Source organism: Stylophora pistillata, chromosome 13 (genome assembly GCF_964205215.1).
Source record: "Stylophora pistillata chromosome 13, jaStyPist1.2, whole genome shotgun sequence".
In the NCBI taxonomy this organism is placed as follows: Eukaryota; Metazoa; Cnidaria; class Anthozoa; order Scleractinia; family Pocilloporidae; genus Stylophora; species Stylophora pistillata.
This window is the reverse complement of record NC_142531.1, coordinates 1,352,501-1,379,274: the sequence shown is the minus strand read 5'-3', so window position 1 is coordinate 1,379,274 and position 26,774 is coordinate 1,352,501. Positions and strand designations below refer to the sequence as shown.

Genomic DNA, 26,774 nt, shown 5'->3' with positions numbered 1-26,774 from the left:
TATCGCATGCAAATCGACTGCGTCCTTTGAAAGAAGATGGTTTTGTGCTTGATTATTGGCTGTGAAAATAGAAGTGGAAGGGATAAAGGATTATATTTTGCCAAAGTACCTTCGATAATGGAAAATCAAGGAAAAGAAGCCAGAGAATTGTCAGCAGAAAGAAGATCGCGCTAGATTTTTGCTATTAGCAGAGACGATCTCACCGATACCATATTGGAAAACGATCGCATGTGTGAGAAACACTTTGTTTCTGGAAAGGCCGCAAAATCATGGGATAAATTTAACATTGACTGGGTCTCAACTCTTAATTTAGGACATAATAAGGAGAATGGCCGTACGGATCGAGAACAAACAGCAAAAACAAGTAAGAGGGCGAGGGAACGCGAATTGGTGAAGAAGCCGGCGTTTGCCAAGAGGGTGAAAGTACTAGAGTCTGAGAGGGAGGAGAAGTTTTTCAAATTTAGCGAATCGGGGCAGCAAAGTTTAGATTTAAACTTCGAAGGTAGCGAAGCAGAAAGTCTAGAGAAGCCCACAGAGAAAGGCACACAAACTGACTCAAGAGTGTTTGTTGACGTCGGCACGCAATCGGAAGAGTTTGACTACCATTTATCTTCGTCCACGCTTCTACGTAAAATTAAACGCTTGCAATATGCGAGCATGATTCAGCTAGTCCGGCCTTACAACCTACGCAATGAGTGGATAAAATTGTCCCCTCCTTTTCTGCTATAGTCCAGATAGGGATCAGAGTCATTCATTCTCTACGAATGTCTCTTTGCGATTATGTGGCCTTTTACGCTTGCTATAAATCCCGAAACCATCTGATTGTAGGCTTCCAAGCTTCGGAAAGCCTTAAACTGTTGTTTGCGTGTAGAAGCTCGTCTCCAAAACCAGATAGAAAAGGAGATCTGTAGATTCAACTGGAGGCAAGCAGTCTGGTTGAAAATTCTTACTCTGAATAAGGACGGGATCGATTCCAATCGCCGAAATTTTTTCCAAAAACGCTGCCTTACTTCTTGGCGTACTCAGAAAGAGGAGGATGGATACTGATAGCAGTATTGGTACTTAATTTTGCTTCCATTGCTGTAGTATTAATTTTTACAGGCAGAAATTGTTGATGTGCTTATTATTTGCATATATAATATTACCCTGGGTTGTATACAAATATGGCGACCGGAAATGATGTGACGTCACGTGAAAACGATCTATACCCCAGCCCTTCAAAGTTCTTCAAAGACTTTTCGTGTCTTAGCAAATTTATGGTTGGTTGGTTTGTGAGGTTATTCTTCGTGTGTGTCAGGAAAAAATGTAAATAGCAAAACTAAATGCAAAGGTGTAAAACTGATTAAAAAATTAGCATTAACCAAATACCCAAGACCCATAGACTTTTCGTATCTGAGCAAGGCTATGGTTTGTCAGTTTGTGGGATTGTTCTTAGTGAGTGCTTTAACTGAATGGAACAGAATACAAACAGCAAAAAGATATAAAACTAACTCAAGAATTAAAATTAACCCAGTGCCCCACACCCGTCAAGATATTTGCCACGTGAGCAAACCCATTTTCCCATGAGTAAGTAATGTTTTCATTCATGGATTTACTGAAAACCTTGCCTTTCAACAAGGAAAAGGTTAAAAAACACCACACACAAGCTCAGTAACAAAGGTTGGTGTTTTTGTTTTAGCTTGTGCAATGGACAATGAGTTATTTCTCAGAGTTACTAATGTGACAACACGAAAAAAGCAAAAAGGCAACGACAATCACGGGTAATCAAAACAAGGTAATATCAAAAGATATCGTTCATGACGCATCCTAAAATTACACATATTGCAATTAGTGATCTAGATAATACACCATTAGCTCATAAAATACACTCCATATAATATAGTGAATGTATTGAAAACCCGTCATGTCCTTGTAACGATGTTTTTAAATACCCTTTGATACGGGTACACATGCACTGCTTGCAGAACTTACAATTTTAATTGCAATTGATGAATTGATTGAATGAATTAATTGATGAATTAAAATTCATCAAAAAGTCGCGCCATATGGAACATACTTTAGAGCTTACAGTTGACCTTTCACGTCCGAACATCAGTATGCTTACTCTCCATACTGTTCTCTGTACATTTCACATTTAAATGGTGATTATTTCCTTTAATTTCCTGACCTTAAGGTTTGATTCGATAGTGGTAGAGTGAGGAGAGATTAGATGCTGGTCACCCTTTGGGAAGAGACTGGGCAGGGAAAGCAAGTCAGTAACAACCAAATAACCGCATAATCGCAAAAAGACACTAGTCGCCTTGGCGACATTTTCCAAGCTGAGGTAAAAACAAAAACACAAACAAACAAAACAAAAGAAGTTATTAATGCAACAAGCAACCACGTGAATGATTGATGGAATGGTCAAGTCGTAATCACAGGATATCAACTCATTTATTCATTACACGTTTCAGTGACACAACAGAGTCAAGTTCCAGAGATGCAAGTGAGCCAAGTCTTTTAGTTCTGGTGGCTCGATGGTTGACGATTAACAGCGATACTAGGAAATAGCCAGACCTGTCAAGTAAGAGTGAACCACAGACATGTGTTAGTAGGCGAATAACAAGGGCTAACATCGCAATAGAGCACAGCAGCCATGTTGGATGGCAGGAACAATGAAAATATTTTGCATAAGAAAGAAAATTTTTTCCCATGGGTAAAATAATCTATTGTTTCTGCCATCCAACATGGCTGCTATGTAAAACCTCTATTGGTTTGAAAAGAAAGTCAAATTTCCTAAATTCATATCGATCTTCCACGAGGCCCTCCGTACCGAAGTCATCATATTAGAAGGGAATTTGGACTCGCGTAAGACATGAATTAAGAAAACAAAAACGCTGCATTACCTCTTCAGAGGAAGTTTTGAAGGATACCACTTGTAAGCCTACGATGTGTGAGTCACCCCTTGTAGACTGGCAGACCTTGCATACCTGAGGGATGTAGCAGATCTCGCTTTCTGGCACGAAAACAGAATTCACTCCTACAACCAAAATAGTAGAAAACTAGTCAGAAACTGTCTAATTTTACGCGAAATAAAAAGATCATTTTATAATACGGCAAGGAATTCCTGAGGTAAATTCGAGTGTTCTGATTGGTTCTTACTTGGTCATTATTTTTACTAAAAGGATCGTTTCCACGAAAACGGTCGTAAGCCGTATACATTTGTTCGCGAAAGCCAGGCAATTTAAAATCAGCAAGTTTGGTCCGATTGCCATATATCAACCTCCTTACTAGTTGGCTCGAGCCGTACTGGGGAATATAGGCCCTCGGTCGTTTTCGTGCGGACCTCAAGCATGATCAAATACGCTTGAAGTGAGAAGTGGAGGGAGCATCCACCCATCCACTGACCACACTGTGTTTCGCCCACGTTACGAAAATGAGCAGAAACAAAACAAAACGAACACAAACCAGAAATCAAAATTACAAACAAAAAAATTTAAGGGCCAACCGTCTTAAAAATCCTTGCTGCGTCACACTTAAATGTTTACTCCTTACGGAGTTCAAGGTTAAGAGTTAACAAACGTACCAACTTAATCGCACTTAAATAAATATCTCTTATTAGACGTTTTGTGTAGTATCGCTGGATATTATTACGAGTTGTGCCGTATTTTGACGTATTATTTCAGTGCGAGCCGGAATTTCGCGGATATTTATTTACGGGGAGTGCGTGACAGAAGTATGCGAAGCGGAACGAAATTGGCGCGTCGTCGTGTTGCTGCTTCTATTTTCCTCAATAAATGAAGAAATTTCCTGATTGTCTAACTGTTTTTCTTCGTTCAATTCACCTAATAAACTTGGATCTAAATTTGCCAGCCACTCCGACTCTTCGTCATCGGAAATATGATTGAAATTGTCCGCCATTTATTTTTTCGTAACTGCAACTTCGCTTGAGCGATGCGAGTAAACCTGTCTAACCGGTTCTCTGGAGTACAAATACCGCGCGATATTTGTACTCTACGAAGTGTAGTTGGATAATAAAGGAATACGTTATTCATCACCTGAAAAGTTATCGTTTTTTGCATCTATCCGGTAACCCAGGTTGAGAATTTCAGAAGCCCCCCTGTCGATAACATTGATGCTTTTGTCATCGATGCTATGCAACGTCCTGCAGGAACTTCGTAGTAATTCCGGAATATTTTGTGGAAAGGGTCTAACAACGACGCAGCCTACAAGGATCAAAAGATCAGTAGACAAAAATAAATTATGGTAAACTCTGTTTCCGAGCCTAACGGCCCACTGTCGCAACTCATTCTAGTTTTCGCCGCATGAAAACGAACCGTAATGTTATTTTCCCTGGAAAGCATAAAAAGTCCATCACAGGGTATCGCCGAGCATTTCATCAGGCTACTCTGACAAACCCCCGGTACTCATTTATACTCATTTGTATTCATTTATACCCAAGGTGGAGAAAGACACTAAAAGGGTAAAGTGCATCAACCCTTAAACCCTAGGAGTGACCAGCATCTTATTTCTCCTTACATTATCACCCCTGAATCACACAGTAAGGTCAGGAGAATAAGGAAATGATCAATAACTATAGATCCTCTTGATTGTTAAACAAATTCTCCTTGTCAGTACCATAGGAAAATCTATAGAGAACAGTATAGTGAATATGCATACCGAACTTACACACTGATCTTAAGAGTGTAAATGTTAAACAAGAACACAAGACAAAACTCGGTCTGGGTTGACAACCGGTTACAAAAAGTATTCGTACCTGCTATACCAAATATATGGCTTATCTATACGGGTAGGAATGCTTGAGAACATACTTTGTTGCACAACAGCACTACTGACTCACCTGAAACAAGGCTGCTTCCACAACGAGCACAACATACTATTTGGCTGCCACCTTTTACCTCTGGTTTTTCCTTATTTAGAATGAAATAATTAAAAAATATGTACACCGTTGGTGTTTGGTATAAACGGAGGCATGGGACTTGACTGTCAGAACTTTTTAAGAACCCTCGCAAATAAGCTTTCGAACAAGAATAATGAACCCTATGCCAGCGTCATTTCCTGGCTACGAATACAACTTTCATTTGCCATATTAAGAACTGTACACAGATGCGTAAGAGGTTCTAGAGTTCCGTTTAAATCACGCGAGGTCGCAGAAGACTTCACCCTCGCTGTAGCTGGTCTATTTCTGCACTCATAATTTTTAGGTCTTTATTATCTTAGTAGTTTTTCCTATTTAGTAATGCTAAATTTTTCTTTTCTCATATATTGTAATCAGTCCTCTATCGTGAACATTAATATTGATTCTTTTAAAAATTTGTAAATAATTAGATATATGGTTTAAAATTGTAAATAATTGCTATCATTATTATTAAACGAAGCGGGCCAATTTTTATCATAATTTTTGTAAATACTTTTAGTGATTATAGTGAATAATGGTTTTACTAAAATATCGAAATAATAATACTAATACTAATAATAATAATGGATGACGTATTTCCTGAAACAAAATGATGAAATTTTCTTTACCGTCGTGGTTCCAGGTCTAAATTGTATTCAAGATGAAGATGAAAATCTAACCTTACCACGACTTAATCACGACCGAAAGTTGAATTCGAAATTTACGAGGATTAACAAGGCTTTTGAAACAGTGATTATATGATAGGTCTCTAAAATAACACGAATTATGCTATAAACAACAGGGCACCACCGACGGGCAATTTTACTCCGGGAATAAACGAACTCCGTTTGAGGCAGGTGACAATCAACATAATTCCCGTCCCCCCGTGAAGATAAAGTGTCATTCATACCTCGCATGCTTCTTTCTGTTCCTTCCCAGTGTTACCGGTGCCATTTGAAGATCGCCTAAGCCTCGAGCTCTTTCTTCGTCCCTGTCGAACGTTACTCGGTATCTCAAATTTACACTCTTTTCTATTGGCACTTTTCCCCTCACCTTCATTTGAGTTGACACTGCCGTTTGCCAACTCGGACTTACGCTGAGGTAAATTCGTTTCAACTTCGTCTAAGAAGTCGCGTGGCTTACTCTCTTCTTTTGCCTCGCAAGGCTTTTCCTCTTCAACGAAGCCTTGGCTTACCAATTCTCCAAAATTATTGGTTTCATTTGACATACTAGTTGAAGTTTTTCTTAGATTGGTGGGTCCATTTCCCACAGGTTTGACATAATTCAATACATGACAGGATGAATTCATATTCGAAGAGTTTACATTTGTCGTCTTTTCACCTTTAACAGGTTTAAATGCGTCAAATTCCTGCTTAACCGGTGAAGGCGAAGGACTGGACTGAGGTGTAGCAAACAGAACAGGAGAGTAGGACAACTGTTCATTTGTGGGGTTTCCATTGGCATGATTCACCCTAACTTCCCCACCCGACGCCTGGTTGCCAATTTTCTTGTGTTCATTGATCTCATAATGCTTACTTGATGAAATATTTACGCCATTTATCGGTTTAAAATCAGAAACCGATGTCATTCCATTGAAGACGTGCCTCTCGCTCTTGCCTTGACCAACAGTTTCCCGCTTGAACTGCGCAAGTTTTGAGGCAGCTCTCTCAACACTGAGAGTTACGCCATGAGAAGTGGCTTCAGGGAAGACTGAGGGGGTCAAATTGGACGCAGGCATGAACCCAAAGAGTTGATTTCCTTGATTATTAACAGGCGATGTTTGCTCGACATATGGTTTAGTACTAGTGTGTTGAATGGGAGTTCTCTTGAGATCAAGCAGTGGAGAAAGTCTGTGGTCCTCCAGTGGTTTTGTACGAGAATAAATCCCCTGCTCTTTAGCTGGAGTCTCTACAGTGCTTCTGCTCAACTGGCCGAGTGAGCTCGGGCTGCTACTAGAAGGGCATGGATCTAGTTTACGCGCAGTTGCAAATTCTTTCAAGGACGACATAGCCTCATTAAAGTTGTTGAACTTTGCGATTCTCTTTCGGACCCATTTGGAGATCCCTAAATGAATGATTACATTTCGTCAGGTAAAAGCACGCAGACCTCCAAAGTCAGCGTTGTTCACAGATTTTTGCGATTGAACTAACTCAGAAAAACGTTTATGTTCTTACCGTTAGTATACTTTGGAGACTTGTTAAACCGTTCATCTAATAATAGAATAGCTCCCCAGTCTTGCCTGTGAAAAATCAAATTGTTACTAATCAGGCCGCTTAAGAGGACGCACATCGTTATAGGGGACTAAATTTTGAGTCCTGGTCTCTACTACTTCACTTAAAAACTGATTAGCTGATTGTTAAAGTTTCATTCCGGCGCTCGCCTGCCACTGTAAGCATGCCCCCTTTTTTGGCCTTTCCCACTAACTGATAGCCCGGCGCAGCATAGCTAGGTGTAATTAACTTGTGGACTGCCGAAAACAGAGTAGTCTACTAACAATTACGTAACAAATAGGCATGCGATCTCTGTCACAGCCTTTTTGTAACAGTTAGTTACCGGCCAACCATTATGACTTTACAGTAGTTTAGTTTGCTGACCTGTTTTTTTTTTTTTTTGCTTTTTTTGTTTTGTTTTAAATTTTAAGCAGTTCTAACAAAATAAGATATACTCACTTGTGGCGAATGCATCTTCCTAGAGCCTGAAAAAAGCATTAAGACTCAAAGACATTTTCGCAACAAACGTTAACTCGAAAAACATTTTCGATATGTGAATAGAATATAACTTTTTTATGGCTCTACTTTCTTAAGTAAGATAACGAGATCATTACTCCACGTACAATAAAGTAATTTTTCAGTTGCATAGCCTCGCAGAAAAAAGTAATAACAAGGTATAGGCATATGATTCGAGCCCCCATTCGGCTGATTATGTCGTGCCCTTGGGTAAGACCCCTAAATTCTTTACCCTCACGGTGCCCGTCACTACAAAGGAGAATATGTGCTTACAGACAAACTGCCCGGAAAAGGAGGGGAGGGGGGGAGGGTAATCTTCTTGACGGACAGATACCCCGTCTAGAAAAACGTAACAGTAATCACGGCTCTGCAGACATGGCCTTCTGGCTCGTTAGCTTACTTCGTCGTGCGTACAACTAAATGTCCCATGCGAGACTAACCTGGTTTAATGCTCTGTAGGCTTGGATCTCATACCACTCACTTCCCGTTAGCAGTCCTCGGCTGGCTGAATATTGCGTATTGTATTTTCGTTTGAGTTCCACCTTCAAACACAAATGAAAAAAAAATCCGCTTCGTAAAGGGTGAAGGACTACAAAAATTGCTGTTTACGTCGTCTGCTTTTTTGAGAACAGAAGAAACAAACGCCAATCTTGAGGCCGACGAAACGAAATAAAATATCCCCTCGTCTATTCCGATCTTTATCGGTGAAGTTTCGTTAAAAAACACAAGAAGGCTCTTAATTTTATTAACCCAAAAATTTCAAGATAAAAATCATAGTACTAATAAATAATATTTCAATAGGTTCAAAACTAATCGCTACAGTGAACTAGGGGTTTCACGATTGGCTCAGTATCAGCAGTTTGATCTAAGCACTGCGAGGAGAGTATGCGCGTCAAGCCCATTAGGTCCTTTTTGTGAAAAAATCCAAGTGCATTGTTTTCATTTCATGTTCATGGACTCTACTTGCCTTTTTTTCCGACATAAATCACTTGTAAACTGCAGAGGTAGTCCATGACATTTTACTAACTTCATTTGTACTTATAGTTTTATAGTTGACATCACAAGATTGGAGTACCGTCTAATTACCTGGACATCTTTCACATTTGGAAAAGGAATTCCAATCTGCATAAGAAAGAAATGAGAGAGAAAACGTTCATTAAGCATCAAGCGAGGTTAGTACTTACTTAACTTAAAGTCTTCTTCTGATCCTTTATCTAGAGTGATTTCCAACTGAATGTCGAAAATAATTCGGGTTTGCCTCGGTACCTAGTTATTTCGTATTCAAGGACGTTTGGCACTCAGACGATTCGTGCCCAATCTCACGAAATACCTCACGTGCGAGCGGTAGTTCGTAGAATAAAGCGAGTAAGAGACAAGTTAATTCTAGCTGGGTACCAATTGACTGAGTAGGAAACGTCTAAGTACGAAAAGACTATTAAGCCTATACCCCAATCAAACCAGCAAAACATGTTTAGTTATAAATCGGGTTCAACTGAATGAAAATCAGAAACAGAGAACTGAAAAAACTGAATTTTCCATAGGATTCAAGTAATCGCTGACTTGTATTTTCGATTTGTTACATTTAAATCGAAAAACATCGGCTTAAGCAGTGTTCCGAACTGAGAATTTATGTTCTGTGTTACTTCATTTTCAGTTTGTGTAAGGCGTTGCGTATTGAGTGGGTGGACACTGGGTTCAAGTGAGTGGAGACTGTGTGCGAGTTTATGACGTATTGCAAAAACGTAAGCTCGACGTTCGGGGGTCAAGATGGTCGGAATGAAATGTAATGTCAAAGTTTTTCGTTTATTTTCAAGCAGCTTCTAGAGATAAGAGAAATTTAAACCGTGTATATATCATAGTCGGTTATTAGCCTCAATCCGCTTTGCGAAAGAAAGAAAACTTGTTCCACCTTCTAAACCAATCAGTTAGAAGAGATCTGGGCTCCAACAACTACATGACGTATAGGTAATCGCATGGGCCGAGTAAAATTAAGAATTAATATCACGCGTGTTTTCGGAAGTTGCTGAAATTTCCCGAGTCGCGCAGCGACGAGGGCAATTTCTGCAACTTCCGAAAACACAAGTGATATTAATCCTTAATTTTACGAGGAACCCGGTGATTACTTGTTTATAATATTAGGGGCAAAATGTTTTCTTACTGATCTCGCGCAAAACGGGACGCCATTGTTACAAAACAAACAGAAATTTCTTTACCTTGGCAGCCGTTGCTAAGCGATTTTCAGCCAATCATTTCCAAGTAATTTTGCCCGGGGCAATTACAAAAATTAAGAAAAAATGCCCTCTGCCTTGACCAATCACAATTCAGTAATTTTGCCCCTTATATGATAAATAATTTTATTACATCGCTGGCAGCACCCGTGGGCAATATGAAACGAATTCTGTGTTCCAATTAGCTACCTCAGTGGCTAAGATGGGCCCATCTCGCCCGCTCGGGAATGCCTGCTTTGATCCCGCGCGAAAAAACCTTGGGTGGAGCGGACTTACAAAGTTGGTAATTTTTTGACAACGTCGGCGATGAGTCGCAAAAAGGGGCAGAAGACAGTCAAAACAAAGAGAACATAAACGACTCTCGTTGGTTTATCGTGCTACAATCACTGTTGGCTTTCTTTCCCGGTTCTCGAGATAAACAAGTCATTCTTGATTCAAAGAGAATATAAACTGCAGTATAAAATGTCTTCTTGATTCCTAATAAAGCGAAATCTTTTTGCTATATAATATATTATTAATTGACCAAGTTTGTTCGTTCAAGATGGCTGGATATTAGCTTGGTTTTTTTTTTTTTTTTTTTTTTTGCATTTTTATGGACCTCGAGTTGGTCTCGGTCCATAAAAACGCGAAAAAATAACTCGGTCACTTGGTCAATAGAGCATATATAATTCCCTTCTGACAGACTTCCTAGCTAAAGAAACACCTGTTTTCCCTTTTTTTTTTTTTTTTGGCTGACTTTGCTGTGAAAAACCTCTGGGTTGTATCAATCTTCAAAATCTTTCAATGGAAAATGCTACTTTTTCAAGTGGTTAAACACGATTGAAACACACAATGTATCAGACAAACTGATCTTACCGATCTTAAGTTACATCACTGACAAGATGAACTAAAATTTGCATTTTGACAATCGTTTGACCGATATCGATTGCGCCCTATTAAATTCTATTCGAGCTTTCATCCGAGGCTTTTCTCCCATCAGCAAATTATCGATTCCTTTAAAATCCATCCATCGAAAAAGTTTAAAAGATCATCTTGGTTATGAAAAAATGTCTCTATTTGAAAAAAAAAAATTTCAAACAGGTAATACTATACTATGAGATAAGACAGTGAGCTGTCTTATCTCGTTAATCAAAATGGACTTTCTGGTCAGTCTAAAAATAACCGTCTCAACTTTAACATTCCACGTACATTAAAGAAGCCAGCTGCTCCTTTAGGGACGTGATCTGCATTTTTAATTTTCCTACCCTCTGCTAGCTGTTTTCGTTTCTAGTTTTTACTCCACACGATGTCGTGGCACTGACAGAGTTCGAAGAGTTGATCATCTCCGTGGCTCCTCTGTAACCGATTCCATTGTCGCTGTATGGAAGGTCTAAAAACAAACTCGCCCTTGTTTCAAATTATTTGCTTACACTGTGGCCGTCGGATCTTGATGCAACGAATGAATCGAAAGAAGCGTTTTTGACCACTACGTGCTTAAACTAATTCGGCCACGAAGTGATCGTCAAACAAATTTTCACTGTTCCAATGGAAGGACTGAAAGAGTTTTTAACCCCTACACGCTTCAGTTTATTCGGCTACATCGTCGCAATCCTCTATGTTTTCGCAGGAGTTGTGTTTGTAGGAATCACAAGCAAGTTGAGACTTAATGAGAGGGGAACATTTCTTTGCGATTTCAGCGACGCACAACAAGCCGATAAATCTTTTCTTCAGGCGCAGTGCTTTGAGAAGTATGAGCAACATTACAATTCTCCGTTGCCACTTTACGTATTTGTTCTGTTAAATTTTGCTGCGGTGATTCTGGTTTGCCTTGTTTACAGTTGGTGCTGCGTGAAATCTCGCGTGGAAAAGCTACAGGCGGCGATAAAACCAGACGCAGAAAACCCTCGTCCACGGCCGAGAATCGAAACTCGTCGTGTTTTTTACTTGTATTTCCTTCATCTCGTCGTAAGACTGTTGTTAGGGGTCGTTTTCACGGTGTTGCAAAACTTTGTGTTTTATTCTGGCGGATTTCAAGTCCCATTCGTCTGCATTTCATCCCAAGGTTTGGAGTCATCGAATACCACAACAGGCGGTTCGTCAAAAAGCGAACCAACCACAAATTGTCACAACTCCGTTGCGTCTGAAAAGAGCAAGTGCGCACAGTTGGTCCTTGTGGTTAATGTCATATTTGCACTTCTAGTCTTCGGGGAAATTGTTTATCTCGTGTTGCAAGCATTTCGAAAAAGCAAATTCGCGTCTGATTCAGAATTTTGCGCAAATTACTTCTTTCACCAAAGCGTAACAGCTCTGACACCAGCTGGATTTCGGCAATGCATGAAGAGGCGAATTCTACAAGAGACAGAATTTCTGGAGCCACTTATTCACTGCGGCAAAGAACACGCAAATGAGCGGGTAACTTTGGATGACATATTCCTTGATGTGATCATTTACACCGGAAGAGCAACTGACGAATTTCTAAGGGAATGCAAAAGGCATCTAATATACGACTTCTACTTGAAGCCTGAAAGTAAGAATGGATCTGTTGAGATCAAGACACGGAGGGAGCTTTTCCTGGCTAACGAAGATGCAGACAACCCTCGGAAAATTCTTATCGTTGGTCGCCCCGGTATCGGGAAGTCGCTGCTCTGTCGAAAGTTGCTTCGGGATTGGAGCAAAGGGGAACTTTTCCGTGATGTTTCCGAGCGTTTTAAGTACGCCTTTATGTTCCAATTTCGATCATTCTATGCAGAAACGACAGAGAAGATTTCCCTTTGGCAATTGTTGAATCGCGCAGCTTACATGGAAGGACAAGTGGACTATGGCCTTTTCCAAGAGTTATTGGACAACCCCGAGGCAATCCTTCTTGTATTTGATGGCTTAGACGAATTTAAGGATCTGGGAAGCTGTACTGCGAACGAAGCCGCACAATTCGGTAATTCCCCTAACGAGGAAATGCCGGTATCAGCCTTGTTCGTAAAGTTACTTCAAGGCAAACTCCTCCCGGATGTAACAGTGATGACGAGTTGTAGGCCGACAGCACTGGAAAGCGTCGAGATCTCATATTTTGAGAGAACTGTGGAAATTATGGGATTTACGGAAGAGAAGGCTCACAAATACGTGAACAAATACTGCCACGGAGACAGCCACACAGCAGCCAGAATATGGGAACATCTCAGCGGTAACCTACACCTGTTGTCTTTATGTTACATTCCAGTGAATTGCCGTATTTTTTGTTACTTTCTGAAAGAGTTAATAAAGCCATCTCCCCCTGACGTAGGAAGCGTCATTTTACCCACACGGCTGACGGACGTTTACCAAGGAGCCCTAAGATTGTTCGTCTTCACACATCATCCTGAATTTCGAGATAAACCATTTCGAGGAAATGAAAGCTTTTCAGATTCGGTTGAAAAGACTTTGTCTGATCTCGGATCGTTAGCAAGAAGAGGGATAGCGGAAGGACGGTTAATATTCGATAAGGAAGAAGTCGCAGAAATGACAAATTGTGGTTTGCTGACCCAATTACCTGACATAAGGTTGTCACCAGTAGAATTCAAACAGCGCTTCAGCTTCATCCATTTAACCTTACAAGAGTTTCTCGCGGCAAGGGAAATTTCGAAGATGGATCCGGCTGAACTGAAGATCTTTATCACTTTTAATGCTGAGGATCCAAAGTGGCAGCTGGTCATTCAATTCATTGCAGGATTGCTCCATGGGCAAAAGACGGAGGCTATCGAGAGCATTGTGTCTTGTCTTCATGATTCACTGCTTTCAAAGTCGCCAAGCAGACCGTCGAGAAGGAAAGCATTACTCATGATGAACTGCTTGTACGAATACAATGACGAGGTCACAGTGAAGAGAGCAGCTTCAATGCTAAAGCAGAACCGGGATTTCCACGGATTCATTCAGTTATGGAAATGTAACGTTACGCCTGTCGATTGTACAGCAATTGTCTACTTCTTAAAGCACATCGAGCCACTAAACTACGTCCTCGAGCTGACTATCAATTCCTTGGGAGATGGCGGTTGTAAAGAACTTACAAAGCTGTTAAAAGAGGGAGGTCCAGTCAAACTGGTAATACCCGAGAACAAGATCGCCGATCAGGGCTTGATTGCACTGGTAGAAGCTATCAATACGGACAGTTGCAAACTCAAAAAGTTGAACCTTGTTTTGAATACCTCGATCACTCCAGAAGCGTTGGCTATTTTATGCCAGTCATTGAGAGAGAAGAGTTCTAAACTCACCCATTTGAATCTTGGAGGACTTCAGCTCACTGATTATGTATTAACACAACTTTGCGAATCACTCCAGCATGTGAACTGCTCATTGACCCACCTAAGGCTGGCCATTGAGGAGTTTTGGACTGACGCGCTTATACTGAAGCTCTGTGAAACACTTAAACATCCAAACTGCCAGCTAACCTCGTTAGTCATTTCAGGCCACAAAATAACAAATCAAGGAGTATACTACTTCTGTGAAGCCCTTGAATGTGAACACTGTAAACTTACATCGCTTAACCTGACCAGCAACCGAATTACTGCTGTGGCGTTACCAAACTTGTACAAAGCAGTGAAACACCCGAATTGCAAACTCTCAACGTTACACATCATTTCGTGGAACATCAATAACCAAAGCAAAAAGAACATTGAAGATGTGCTCAAAGCTGCCCTTTCCGTAAGAAAACAAGTTCCTCAGGAACTAGAACCCTCTTCAAGTTTTAATGAAAAAAATCTTAAACTTGCGATTACTCATGCAGTCCACTTCTAATTCTCGTTATCAACATTTTCAAAGGGGAGGGGGGGGGGGGAGTAAGAAAAGGGGAAAATCACTGAATCGTTGCAAGGCTTGTAGCTTCCCAGATGAGATTTGAATGTACCACAGGAAAAAGACAGTAGCAGACAAATACATGCATTTTCAAGGCAATCTTCCCATTTCTCACCGAAAGGTTACAGAAAACTAATTGTTGAACCAATTGTGAGGATGAATTTGTTTGAAAATTCACGCTTGACTTATCATTGATTTCCTGACTGACTGGTTGATGAATCCATTCAATATTTCAGATAGTTGTTCTAAATTTCTCCGAGACTGAAAAAAACATTCTTTTCTATGTTTAGATCAGTTCAAATGGCCTTGTTTAAGGCCATTTCTTTCCAGAACTATACGACCACAAACTGTGTAAAGACTCTGGGAAGGACATCAGCAGTTTATTCGCCGATTCGCTGCTACACGTCCAAGTTAAAGATGCAAAAATAAATTTTCAAGTCTAAAATCATGTTTATAAAAAGTCACAGCACCTATCTGCGAAGGGGCCGCAGTGATGAAACTGATATAGTGATAATTAATACGGTGCAGTTATAGCTTCGCACATGTTGCGTTATTTAAGGTTTGGCGTTGAATAAGGGTAGTATCGCTCTGAGTGATCCGTCGTGGGGCCAGCCTCCCGCGTAATTATGCTGATAATATATAAGTATGGCTTAAATTTGATAAAGGAAGGCTTCTGAACACTTAGCGGTCGTACGAAGATTGTAGTATTGTAAATAATTTCAATTAGACAACTGTCAATAAATTCTCTATTGTTATTCTACTTTCCATCTGGAAGTTTCCTGAAATCAGTCAAGGCCATATTCTGTTCTCGTCCATTACAAAAACTTTTCAAGGGCAATTAATCAAGTATTCTTACCGTAATTACCGCTCTGGCATTATTATCAGCAAAGTCGAGTCCTTCGCTCACTTTTCCCCGACAAACTGCTAAGAACAACCCTCCATCAACACATGACTCGTCATCAGAATCTACACAAAACACAAGTTACTAAGATTAATGGACAGACAAAATAAAATGATGGGTATTGTTCATCGGCGTCAATTTATTTCGCGAATATTCTGCACCCCCCTGGTAACTTGAGACCTAGTACAGGTTGATTGAAAAAATGTGGCGCGATTTATCCACAACAATCACAGAACAAGGTAAAGGAAAACCAACAATATTCCAGTGAACCAGTACACTAAACTAGTAACTGCTCTGTTTCGAGGAGACAGTTTTACACGGTTTGTTCTGGAGGATTTCAACCGTATCAAGAGGCATGAGAGGGTGCTGCATTTGAAACTATGGCCAGGCCATAAGAAATTGCGATACAAGGGCTGTGCTCTAGCAGCGCCCAGTGGCTCCTGGCGCCTTACTTTTGCTGTCGGGCGACAAGGGAATCTTACTATTTTCACGCAAAGCATATGCTGGTCACCCTCGATTTGATTCAGGGCACTGGGAACCCTTCAATTTTTCTTAGAACACAGCCTAGGATGCAGTGCAACACAAACTTGTATTTCAGTGAAAGCTTAGGTTCATTTCCCTCATAGATGTCGCATGTTTTAATCATAGAAATGTTTATTCTATGCGTAAATATAGATGGTAATTCAGAAGGAAAGAGCGACTCGCATTGTGGCCTATAGTAATCTGGTTTTTACGTCAGTCTCACTCTTCTAATAAAATCGTTTACATCTTTAAGAGACTACAACAGCAGAAAACTTGACCGAAGTTTTCTTGTTTTTTTTTTTTTTTTCAACCATCTACCAAGACTTTTCCTACCATATACCAAAAAGAAAGAAGATGGCAAATATTTCCTACCGCAAATCACCAAAATTTCCAAATACGGTACCGCATAGAACTCACTCATTGCTTCTTTACGTCATTCAGTTCTCAATTACCATTCAAACATTTTTTGAACGTTTAAATGTAATGCGACTCTCCCATTTATGTGTCATAGTTCCCGAAGATTTTCGAATGCACAGGTAACCTTTTAATTCTTTTAAGGGGTACGTAGTGAAATTGGTTTAAACATGAGAGTTGTGTAATAAAAGGGAAGACCGAAATTCAAGCGAAGGACAAGACAGCGCAAGATATTCCTTACTAAACCGAACGAAAACAAGAGAATGGACAATTAAGGGCGAGTGTTACGAACTAACCCCACGGAAACTTTGGAGGAGTCTCGTTTAATGAAAACAGCTTTCCAACGGAACGAGGCTTTCATAAAACATACGAAAACTAGAAGCAAAACTATTACAACAAAACATTGAAAACAGAGTTTCGCTTCTACTACTGTGCGTGCAAACGGCTGCCCCTTGAGAGAAGAAGTCGTTGTGTCGTGATTGTTTCACACCACTAAATATGCAAAACAGGACTCGATCACGGTTGGAACAAGAAGACAGTTTGACCACAACTGGTCTGAAGACAGCCTCGCTTCTCCTTTTCATGCTGGTTGGCACCTTCTCAAACGGTCGTGTTATTTACACTGTATTGGTTGTCGATGTAATACGCCCAGCGTTGAACCATTTCGTAGCAAGCCTAAGCTTTGCAGACCTCGCTAGTTGCCTTCTAGTAATACCTTTTGTTCTCGTTTCACTGGCATCTGGTGAATGGATTTTCGGCTAAATTTTCTGCGCTTTGCATGCCACACTTGGTGAATACTTCGCCCAGGCAGCATGCCTCAGTGTCGGCGCCATGGTGTACGAGAGATACCAAGCGATTTATCGCAAGCGTTTTCCCACTTTATCTAGAAAGAACACCTACATTCTGCTGTGCTTCGCCTGGACTTCTCCAATTCCTTTCTACGCAGCCATGCTTCGTCATCATTTCGATTACACTGCACACGCTGGTATGTGTTTCCTTGCCACTCAGCACTGGAATGCTGTTAACATTGTAACAGAAATCGCCATCGCAGCTTTTATAGTCCTTCTTGTCCTGTTCTCGTTTCGGAAAATTCTGTCTTTGATTCTTCCCCTTCGACGACGAGTCAGCTCCGGCCTGCTCTCAAACGAGGAAAGATAACCATGGCTGCGCATGTTCACTCGGCTTGGACGCTGATAACATTCATACTCATCTACGGCATACTGGTAGCGCCTATCTTCATCGCAGGAATTGTGGATAACAAAAGTTTATACCCTGAGAAAAGCCTGTAATCAAGTTTAATGTCTTTACGTGGGGCATAGTTGCCCGTATTGCCCGAGCCAGAGGCTCATGTAAACGCAAGACAACAACCCACCCATCCCACCCCAGGGGAGGACATCCATCACACAGTAATCTCGTGCGTGGGAAATTAACGTCTCCTACCCCTAACCCTGCAGGAGACGGGACCTCCACTTATTCGTCCCTATCCGAGAAGACTAGAATATCTAAACCATTTCTTGATGTTAAAGAAAGGCAGCATATTCTTCTCAATTATTTTAAGACCTTGAGTGTTGGTCCGGCCGGGGCTCGAACCCTCGACCTCCCGCACATCAGTCCAGCGCTCTATCAATTGCGCTAACCGGGAGGCGGTTAGCAAACCACTTCATCTTAAACCAGATGAAGTGGTTTGTGTTTTCCTTTGGCTCTACTGGCTACAATGCGCTATCAAACCCTTCATATATGTCCTGCGGAGGGACAAATGTACCAGATGTCTTTTCTGTAGGTTTTGTGCTACCGGACAAGACGGAGAGAACCCGACTAGTTGTTTGGGCAGACGGCGCTCTCGCGAAAACGAAGTAAGTAGAGATTTATTTGAAAACAGCCGAGGTTGTTGTGGTGGGCTTCCGGCCTCCCGCAACAAAGATGACGGATTCCTTGACCTTTTCTGGATGGTGCCTGCCACGAATCATGCTCGAGGTGATTTCGAACATTCCCGAGCAGCCGATGATGTTACTAACCAGTCACGACAAGACAGGTCTGTTTGCTTTGGAAAAATCATCAAAAATTCTGTTTTCATAGAAGATTTAGAATCCCACACAAGCGAGAGCGAAGAAGAGCGAAATTCCTGCCTAGAAATCTCTGAAAGTGGGACTTACACTGTACCCATTGATGCTTGCCAGGAAGCAAAGGAACTTCATATAATGGAAAGTATGTTAGATGAAGCCTTGAAGGCTCAACAGAAAGAGAGTGGGCTAGAGGTACCTCCAGCATCTAGAAAACAGTTCTGACTTGAGGTTTTGTATTGTATTGCTTTGTTTTCTACTTGTTTGTTTTCGCTTGAAACCAAAACAACTTTAAAGCTTGGCAGCACCGGGATAGAGTTCACATGCAAGAGTTAATCGCTGAATTCACACGCTCTGAATGTTCTTTTCACCACTCAATTTTCGAAAAGACGATCACAAAACCAGGACGCTATTTCCACTTTCAGCCACTACACAATGGTTAAAACACTTGAAATATGAGCCACCCCTATCACACTCACACTAAAAAGCCGTGGGCTGCGATCAAAAGTGACACTTATTTTCATCCGAGAGTGCCTCCCCTTGGACAACAGACACTTCTAGCAGCCCAGCCCTCGGCCCTCTATAAGGACGGGACTACACAGATCTCTCGTAAAAGACCTATGTTCCGGCGTGAATTGATAAGCACATGCCACGTGAGTCAGTTCCAAAAGCCAGTGGCGTTCTTTCTTCCCTTGTAACCTACCCGTCAATTGTCACCGGTATCGCCAGTATTATTCTTCACTACCGGTATCAATCTTCAATTCAAACATTATGTAAACTCCTTTACAAAAGATAAAGGTAAGAAGTTATCCAACAGTTACCTTGCTGCGCGTTACTTTCTTCGCCTTCACTTACTCTTACAGCATGGTAAAACTGGTGCATAATGTCATCAAAATCTGGTAATTAAGAACGCAAAATAAATCAGGACAAAAGAGAAATTTGTGAAGAGAAAATGAACTCATAACAAACCTGATTTGTCCCCACTTCGTGGCTCACTGACAAGTACTTTTCTATCCACGAGCTTTGACCACAGACCTGTTGACTACGCGAAAAAAAAAAACTTTAACACATTGAAAATGCTTCAGCCGATGGAGATCTCTCTCTCTTCACGCCCAGCTGAAGATGAGTGGCCAGACATGACGCATGTATTTCAGTATCGATCACAATATTTATTCTTGGAAGCACATTCAAAATCAGTAAGCTAATGGGTCGTATGTAAAGCTACAAAAACAAGCAATCATTTGGTTATTTCCATAGAGGAGGTCTTAAAGCATTTAAGAAATCTATTTTAAATAAACAATTTCTTTTTCTGTCTCTATGAACCTGGTATTGTGTCAAGTTAGGATTAACTTACGACCAGAGAGGTATTCTTCAGGAATTCAACAAAAATCTCCCAAAACCAATCAAACTCCTCTGCTTATAAAAAAAAAAAAAAAAAAAATAGGAAATCGTACCTGCCAACGTTTGCTCAGCTTGTCCAACATGTTATAAGATGGAAAGAAACAGAGTACTCCATGAGGCACTGTCTGCAGAGAAAGCGACAAAGACAGGTTGGAGTTAATTTTCGGGCAAAGAGAAATAGAAACAAAGGAAAAAGCCAGTGAAATAAAACTCACTATGCACACGGATGGTTAACCATCTAAATTACCTCGCAAACATGAAGTAGAACTTTGCCAACTTCATCTTGAAAAGTGAAGGTCTACAAAAGAAATTTTTTCCGTTAAAGAAACAAAAACCAACTTGAACTGGACGTCTTCTGGAATAGTAATAAAACAACCAATTAAAAATTGCTCTAAAGTAGTAGCTAGTATAGTAGTAGTAGCGGTAATAGTAGGTCAAGCATAAGTAAGAAACTTTACAGATGCTGTAGCATACCTCTGCACTGCGATAACTTGCATTGATAGCTGATCCACTTGGTCCTGACGACAGAGTCCCAACCCAGACCTAATAGTTGAGCAGACAATCCTTCATTCAAAAAAGAAAAAACAAAGGCAAAACACTACCAGTTCTACCTTGTGGATAGTCTTAAAAGAGAATTGTTAGTCTGGAATTTGTTCATCTCCTACAACCCACGTCTTCATATTCAAAGCAGTATGATCCTTGGATTAACTTTCAAACACAATTAAAGAAGAGTTGTCGCAAAGCACCGGCTGCCAGCAAAATTCACCGGATGAGAAAGCGGCGATCGTCAGCTGGATTTTTGGCCGGCCTTAGCAAAGCACAACAGGCTCTTCTGAGGTTACACACTTGCACGTACTTACCACCTTTGAGGCACCTCACTTGAAATTTTGGCCGGCAGCGAAATTTTTTACTTACAACCCTTTTAGTGTCGCATATCTCAATAAGTTGAAAAAATACACGTGTACTTTTATGATCAACCATCTTAAAAGCCAGCGATTTATTCCCAAATTCCCTTCACCGCATCTTCTAGCTGCCTGTATGTCGCTCGCATGCTATTTGGCTAAAAATTATCCCTACAATTTTAGAACAAATTATAGATGGATACCTGTGAATTAGCAATGACATGATTTGCCTCCAGCTGGATTGGGAATTTGATTCCAAGCTCAGACGAGAATGACGCCATGGGTGAAAGAGTCCCAGACGTCAGCACAATGCAACGAGCCTGAGAGCCAAGCTCTGAAAATACCTAAGGAAAGGAAAACAAGAAAGGTAGGAAAGACCAATGGACAAGCTCGGAAGAGAGATCTCCCTTGAGGGAATGAAGTATAATCGACGATGTAATCATTTCCGATGGGTCGTTTCGAGTGCTCACTGCGAGTCTTCATCATTCCGCCTGAAGACGACTCACAAGGCATTCACCACGATGAATACCCGCCACCTTTTTCAAGACACATGTATCTCCCTTGATAGAGCAATTCTCAATTGAGTATTGAAAGTGATTTTGATTTGTTTTTACTTTGCCCTGTGATTGGTCCAAAAAAACACGCGCCACCAACTTAACCAATCAGATGCAGGAGTAAAACTAATCCCAACGTTGTCAGTCGCGTTTTCCCGCGCTTCAAGCAGATTGACTGTTTTTACGTTCAGCGGTTCTCATTGGTAAATAACAATATAAACCTTGGTTATGACCGGTCGCTAAGATTATTTTGGTTTCGGTTTTTCGGCACTCAGTCGATAACTGTTCTATCACCAAATTAACGCAGGAGTTATGTAACCAGTGGCATTTAATATAAGGTTCATGTCTGCTGATATTACTCCACCTTTGCCATCCCACACGCAAAAATGTACTCTACTATGCTAACGATCAACACCAAATGAGAACAGTTCTTTACTGTCGACTTAAGACACGAACGTAAATACATCGTCCTTTAAAGGGTAAATTTGCACTACGATATCTTACCACTGCAGGGTTTAAGCACCAAAAGTTCAACGATTGGGTCCATTCCTTTCTAGACCCTGTTCAGATAAAGCAAGTTCCTTATTAGCGCCATAAATAAAATGAAACCATAGTAAGACTTGCCTGTCATACATCACTCATTGACTGAACGCTTCCCCTCAAACAGGCGCTCCTTTCTGATATCCACCCCAACTATCGGCCAGAATTTTTGATTATTATCACCAGCCACTTAGCTAGTACGTTGAAAAGTTCAATGTCGAGCCCTGCTTTAATCCTTTAATCTCTAAGAGAGACTGGCATCTAATTTCTCCTTACTGAATTACTGCTGAACCTCACATTAGGTCCATGAGAAATAATCAAAGCCTCTTTAGCGCAACCTCATGGTATGAATTTTTGGCGCCCTTGACGTAACCTGAGATCTGCCTTACTTTGGAAAGTTTTTTTGATCGTGAGCAACACGTGCTGGCAAAATTATAGTGTTTGTAAGCGTTTTGATGGAGAAAAATTGTCTTAAATTGCGAATGTGTGAAGAATTAGTTAAGATACCGGCAAAGTTTTTGTGGTTGTGGGTGGAACAAGAAAAAATCAACAAGGTTTCACGCTAACCAATTTGCAGTAAGCTTAAGCTCACTCCATATTCGCGGTGTTTGGGTCTTCACGCAAGAATCGTTCATGTTATCGTCACTTTTAGAACTCAGACGCCCATTTCTCTGCAGTCGAGTTTTCTGTAGCATATTTCCTTTCCATTTTTGGCTCCACAAAGGTATGTTTTAATCAAGTTTGGAATCAAAAAACCATCACGCTTCAAGGGACAGGACGCCATTTTGAATCTGTCCAAGCAGTTCGACATATTCTCGCCTTTGTACCACCCCCCAAATACACCGTGACTTTCAACTGGTATACTCGTCGGGGAGGGGGAGAAAAAGTGTTTAATCCAGGTTTAGTGCATAAATTAACGTCTAACAAAGTGGGTGTGTGATTTTTAATTGAATTTCGTCCCCAAACCCTAAACCCCATAGCATGACTTACGTCATACCGTGAGGTAAAAAGGAAATGATCACCAAATAAAGAAGATTAATAAATTCATCATCCCATAAGAAATGTACAGAGGACAGAACAGATATGCATACTGATGTCAGGGTATAGAGAATTAAATAATAACTCACCTCCATGGGATCGTCTCCATCCTCCAGGCTGCAGTTAAAAGGAGAGGAAAGGAAAAATTCTATATAATTGCCTGGTTCGTATCGTTACACTTCTCAGGGTTACTCTTGCCATTATGTACTTACCAAAACTACATCCCTCACCATGACTGATGTTTTCAGTACTGCACATCTGGACGATTGAAAGAAAAAAAAGTCAATTTTCAAGGGCAGTTAATTGTATAATATGACGAGGAAACAAATATCTTAACTGACAACTCTCTCAATAAGGTTTTTAGGTTCAGTGTTACAAAACACAGAAACCAATTCTGGGTGGATTCAGGATTTAGTCTTCAGAAACAAGATTTCCAGCATTTTGAGGGAAAATTTAGGGGGTTCAACGTACAGAACAGAACCACCGGCATTACCCCTGGATCCACCCTAGCCTGGACAAAAAGTGGTAAAAAAATCTTAATAACCTAGGGTCATGCCAGTTGGCCATTTTACATGTACGTGCAAGACCATACGCATCTAATAATAAGAGTATTACTATGGAGAATAAAATCCAGTATGAAGAGCTAGCTGTGTAGGATTTTCTAAACCTGAGAAGAAAACACCATCAACGAATAACACCCAACCATCAGTATCCATATTCTCCATTCCCTTCTTTATACATTTCCTTAAGGAACCGACAAGGAGAAATGGTTTAAGTATCTAAGTCCCTCACATTGAAGATAATTTCCTTTATGCACTGAATCGAAATATGGCGTCCAATTTGAATTGCCATTGTTCTGGACTTACTAGCCTCTCACACATGTGATAATCCTTTTGCGTTTTCCACATGAAGATGAGGCTAGTAAGTAAAAAACAATGGTAATTCAAATTGGACGCCATATTTTGATTCAGTGAATTCTCATGATCATAATTAACAAATGGTAAACACCACAGCGTACACTATTGAGTTACGGATGCACGCGGGAGGTTGCTAAGCATGAAAGAAGCGTAAGAGTTGCGCAAGGCAATAGCCGAGAGCGACTCTAGCTTGTCGAGTGCATAGCAAACCTCCCAAGTGCATCCATAACTCAATAGTGTACGCTGTGGTGTTTACCATTTGTTTTATAACATAACATTGATACATTGCAGCTAACGAGTTCCCTTTTATTTAACAAATCTTACGTGACCAGAAAAAACAAGCGCGCGGAAAAATAGTCTTTGCCTTTGCTCACGTCAGCAGCGTACACCTATGGGCAAATGGGGGACGCTAATTTGACCAATCAGAGCGTGCGCTTTACTATGGTTATGTTATAATGAATGATTCAGATGTACCATTGTAAGGGGAAATTACATGCTGTCTACTCTCAGCATTTAAAAGGGAAAGACACGAATTTTGCAAATGCACTGAAAAAAAGTGTACCTGTAATCAGAAATATATTGCATATCATTTTCCATCATATATTTCCCAATGAGGAATATCCCTTCCAGCAGACTTTGACTATGAGTGGACAGGGTTGGCATGTCATTTGATCTGTGTATGAAAAAAAGAGGAATTATGATAAACTTAGAAAGAAAAGATTAGGATTGTCAGCATAATCAGAGAATATTTTTATGGTACAGTGTATGTAATAAAACAAAATCCCATGCAGTTGTACAGTCACTTGCAATACCATGAGAGATTTTCAATCATTTGTTTGCATTTTGTCTTATCTAATTTGCAAATCCTTAGAAACATTCATGTGCCCATAAATCATGCAATCCATAGACAAAGTTCTCTATAAGAGAAGCACTCACACAGATCATAGCATAATAGTGCCAAATCACATTTTACACATACCTGGTTGGGTCCTTTATGGTTGCCATTATGTACATATAATGGTCCTGATCACAAAAAGAATTATATGGTAGTAATTAGGCTGCAAAATGTTAGCAGTATATATATCTTATTAACCAAGTGTGAGGGCCGTACTGGGAGAATATCGGTGCGAGGTCTTGACAGTACGGACGGAGCACAGCAAGGTCCGTACAAAAAAGACCGAGGGCCGATATTCTTCCAGTACGGTCCCAAGCAAGCTTGGTTAATAAGAGATTTATTACATGACTGAAGTCCAAAGGGACACAAGTGCGGTGTCATTTGGGACCATTCAGGACAGTGCCGGTCCAATACTTAGAGAATATTGAATAGTTTACTACCAAACGATTATGTCTCTCCTGTCACCTCAAGTGTGAAATACCCGAGCGATGGATGGGGAAAGTCGCTTGAAAGGATGCCGTGTTTCACAAGAGCGGAAATGAACCAGCACGTGGCAAATTCTGGAAAGCGAGTCGCGAATGACGAGCACCACTCAATTCCAACTAATTTAAAGAAGGCAAAAACATTTCTGAAGGACGAATACCTAAAGGAAATTGAGGCGAACAGTGATCAAAGGTATTTTTATTTGAAAGCGAATTGCTATCACGGTTTCAGGAAAAGTGAAGCTCCACATGATCTTCGTTTTGCCATGTGCATTGTCTTAGGTCAAGTCATACGTGCCAACTGTTCATGCAAAGCTGGCAAAGTGGGATATTGTAACCACTTTCTTGCTTTAATGTTTAAGGCGTGCAAGTTTAGTTTATTTGACAGCAAGAGCACAGAAGATTTGTGCCAGGAGGATGATGAACAACCGGATCTCGCCAGCACATCCCAGCTTCAAAGATGGCACAAGAAGGGTCGTGGGGACAAAATAACTGCTCAACCGGTAATGGAAGTTACCATTTCAAAAACACGGTTGGATGATACCAAAAGGAGAGAAGGATTGAAGTGCTTACTGTATGATGCAAGGTCAAACCCTGTGCATGACGTCCAAGCAGAAATTAACCTGAAAAAGGCCCTTCAAAATATAAATCCACAAATGGGTTTAGCAGTTCTGGCAAAAGATGATTCCACTCCCAAAAGTTGTGTTATGACCAAATTTGGTGAAAGGCAAATTGGCTCACTTTGCAGCTACCACTTGACTCTTACTGAAGCAAACTTTGTGGCTACATTTGACATTTCTTCTATTCCAAGAGCTGACATGGATGAAGTAAAGTTAACCTATCCCAGGTTCCCGTTAAACTCAGGCAGTGATTTTGTCAGGCCTGACAACCTCAGTCATTCTGAAGAGACACTTGTTAGTTCCCTTGTTGTTGATGAAAACATGATAAACAAGATTGAAGGAGCCACAAGAGATCAAACATTGTCAGAATAGTGGAAGAAAGAGCGAAAGCTTAGATTCACTGCTTCAAAGTTTGACCTCATTTCAAAAAGACAAAGGAATCATGATAAGTTTGCAATGGATCTCATCAATCCGAAAGCATTTACCTTAAGGTATGTGGAGCATGGTATAAAATATGAACCGGTTGCTCTCCAGGAATATGAGAAAATCATGCTTGCAGGAAAGACACCTGTTAAGGTTCTCAAGAGTGGTTTTGTTGTTTCCCTGGATATGCCTTTCCTAGGGTGCTCACCAGATGGCAGGGTTGTAGATTTTGGATGCTATGATCATTTTGGACTTGCTGAAGTGAAGTGTCCACAAACAAAATTTCAAGTCACTCCACTAGAAGCCTGTCAAGACCCAAAATTCTTTTGTGCGGCTGTCAATGGACAATGTAAACTGAAAAAGAATGATGCTTACTATACTCAAGTGCAAGGCCAAATGGGTGTGAGTGGGGCAAGATGGTGTGACTTCATTGTCTACACGAAAAAGGGATTTT

General features: G+C 40.7%; 2 protein-coding genes and 1 pseudogene across 2 annotated transcripts; 2 read left to right on the top strand and 1 right to left on the bottom strand.

Moving 5' to 3' along the window:
* Window positions 1-1,647: 1,647 nt before the first annotated feature.
* On the bottom strand, window positions 1,648-25,024 carry LOC148717230 (uncharacterized). Its single transcript, XM_088742135.1, has 21 exons — window positions 24,880-25,024; window positions 24,463-24,573; window positions 23,196-23,241; window positions 23,073-23,100; window positions 21,910-21,965; window positions 21,055-21,195; window positions 20,424-20,492; window positions 20,197-20,247; window positions 20,003-20,074; window positions 19,518-19,590; window positions 19,370-19,444; window positions 15,508-15,617; window positions 8,710-8,745; window positions 8,064-8,165; window positions 7,567-7,592; window positions 7,072-7,136; window positions 5,808-6,961; window positions 4,841-4,910; window positions 4,038-4,205; window positions 2,886-3,019; window positions 1,648-2,556 (listed from the first exon to the last, which is right to left on the bottom strand). The coding sequence occupies exons 1-21, from the start codon at window positions 24,912-24,914 to the stop codon at window positions 2,500-2,502; spliced, it is 2,679 nt and encodes an 892-aa protein (XP_088598261.1). The 5' UTR covers window positions 24,915-25,024; the 3' UTR covers window positions 1,648-2,499.
* On the top strand, window positions 10,867-15,411 carry LOC148717231 (uncharacterized). The gene has a single exon (XM_088742134.1). The coding sequence runs from the start codon at window positions 11,376-11,378 to the stop codon at window positions 14,592-14,594; it is 3,219 nt and encodes a 1,072-aa protein (XP_088598260.1). The 5' UTR covers window positions 10,867-11,375; the 3' UTR covers window positions 14,595-15,411.
* LOC148717229 (uncharacterized) overlaps window positions 24,966-26,774 on the top strand; it is a 1,967-nt pseudogene continuing 158 nt past the window's right edge.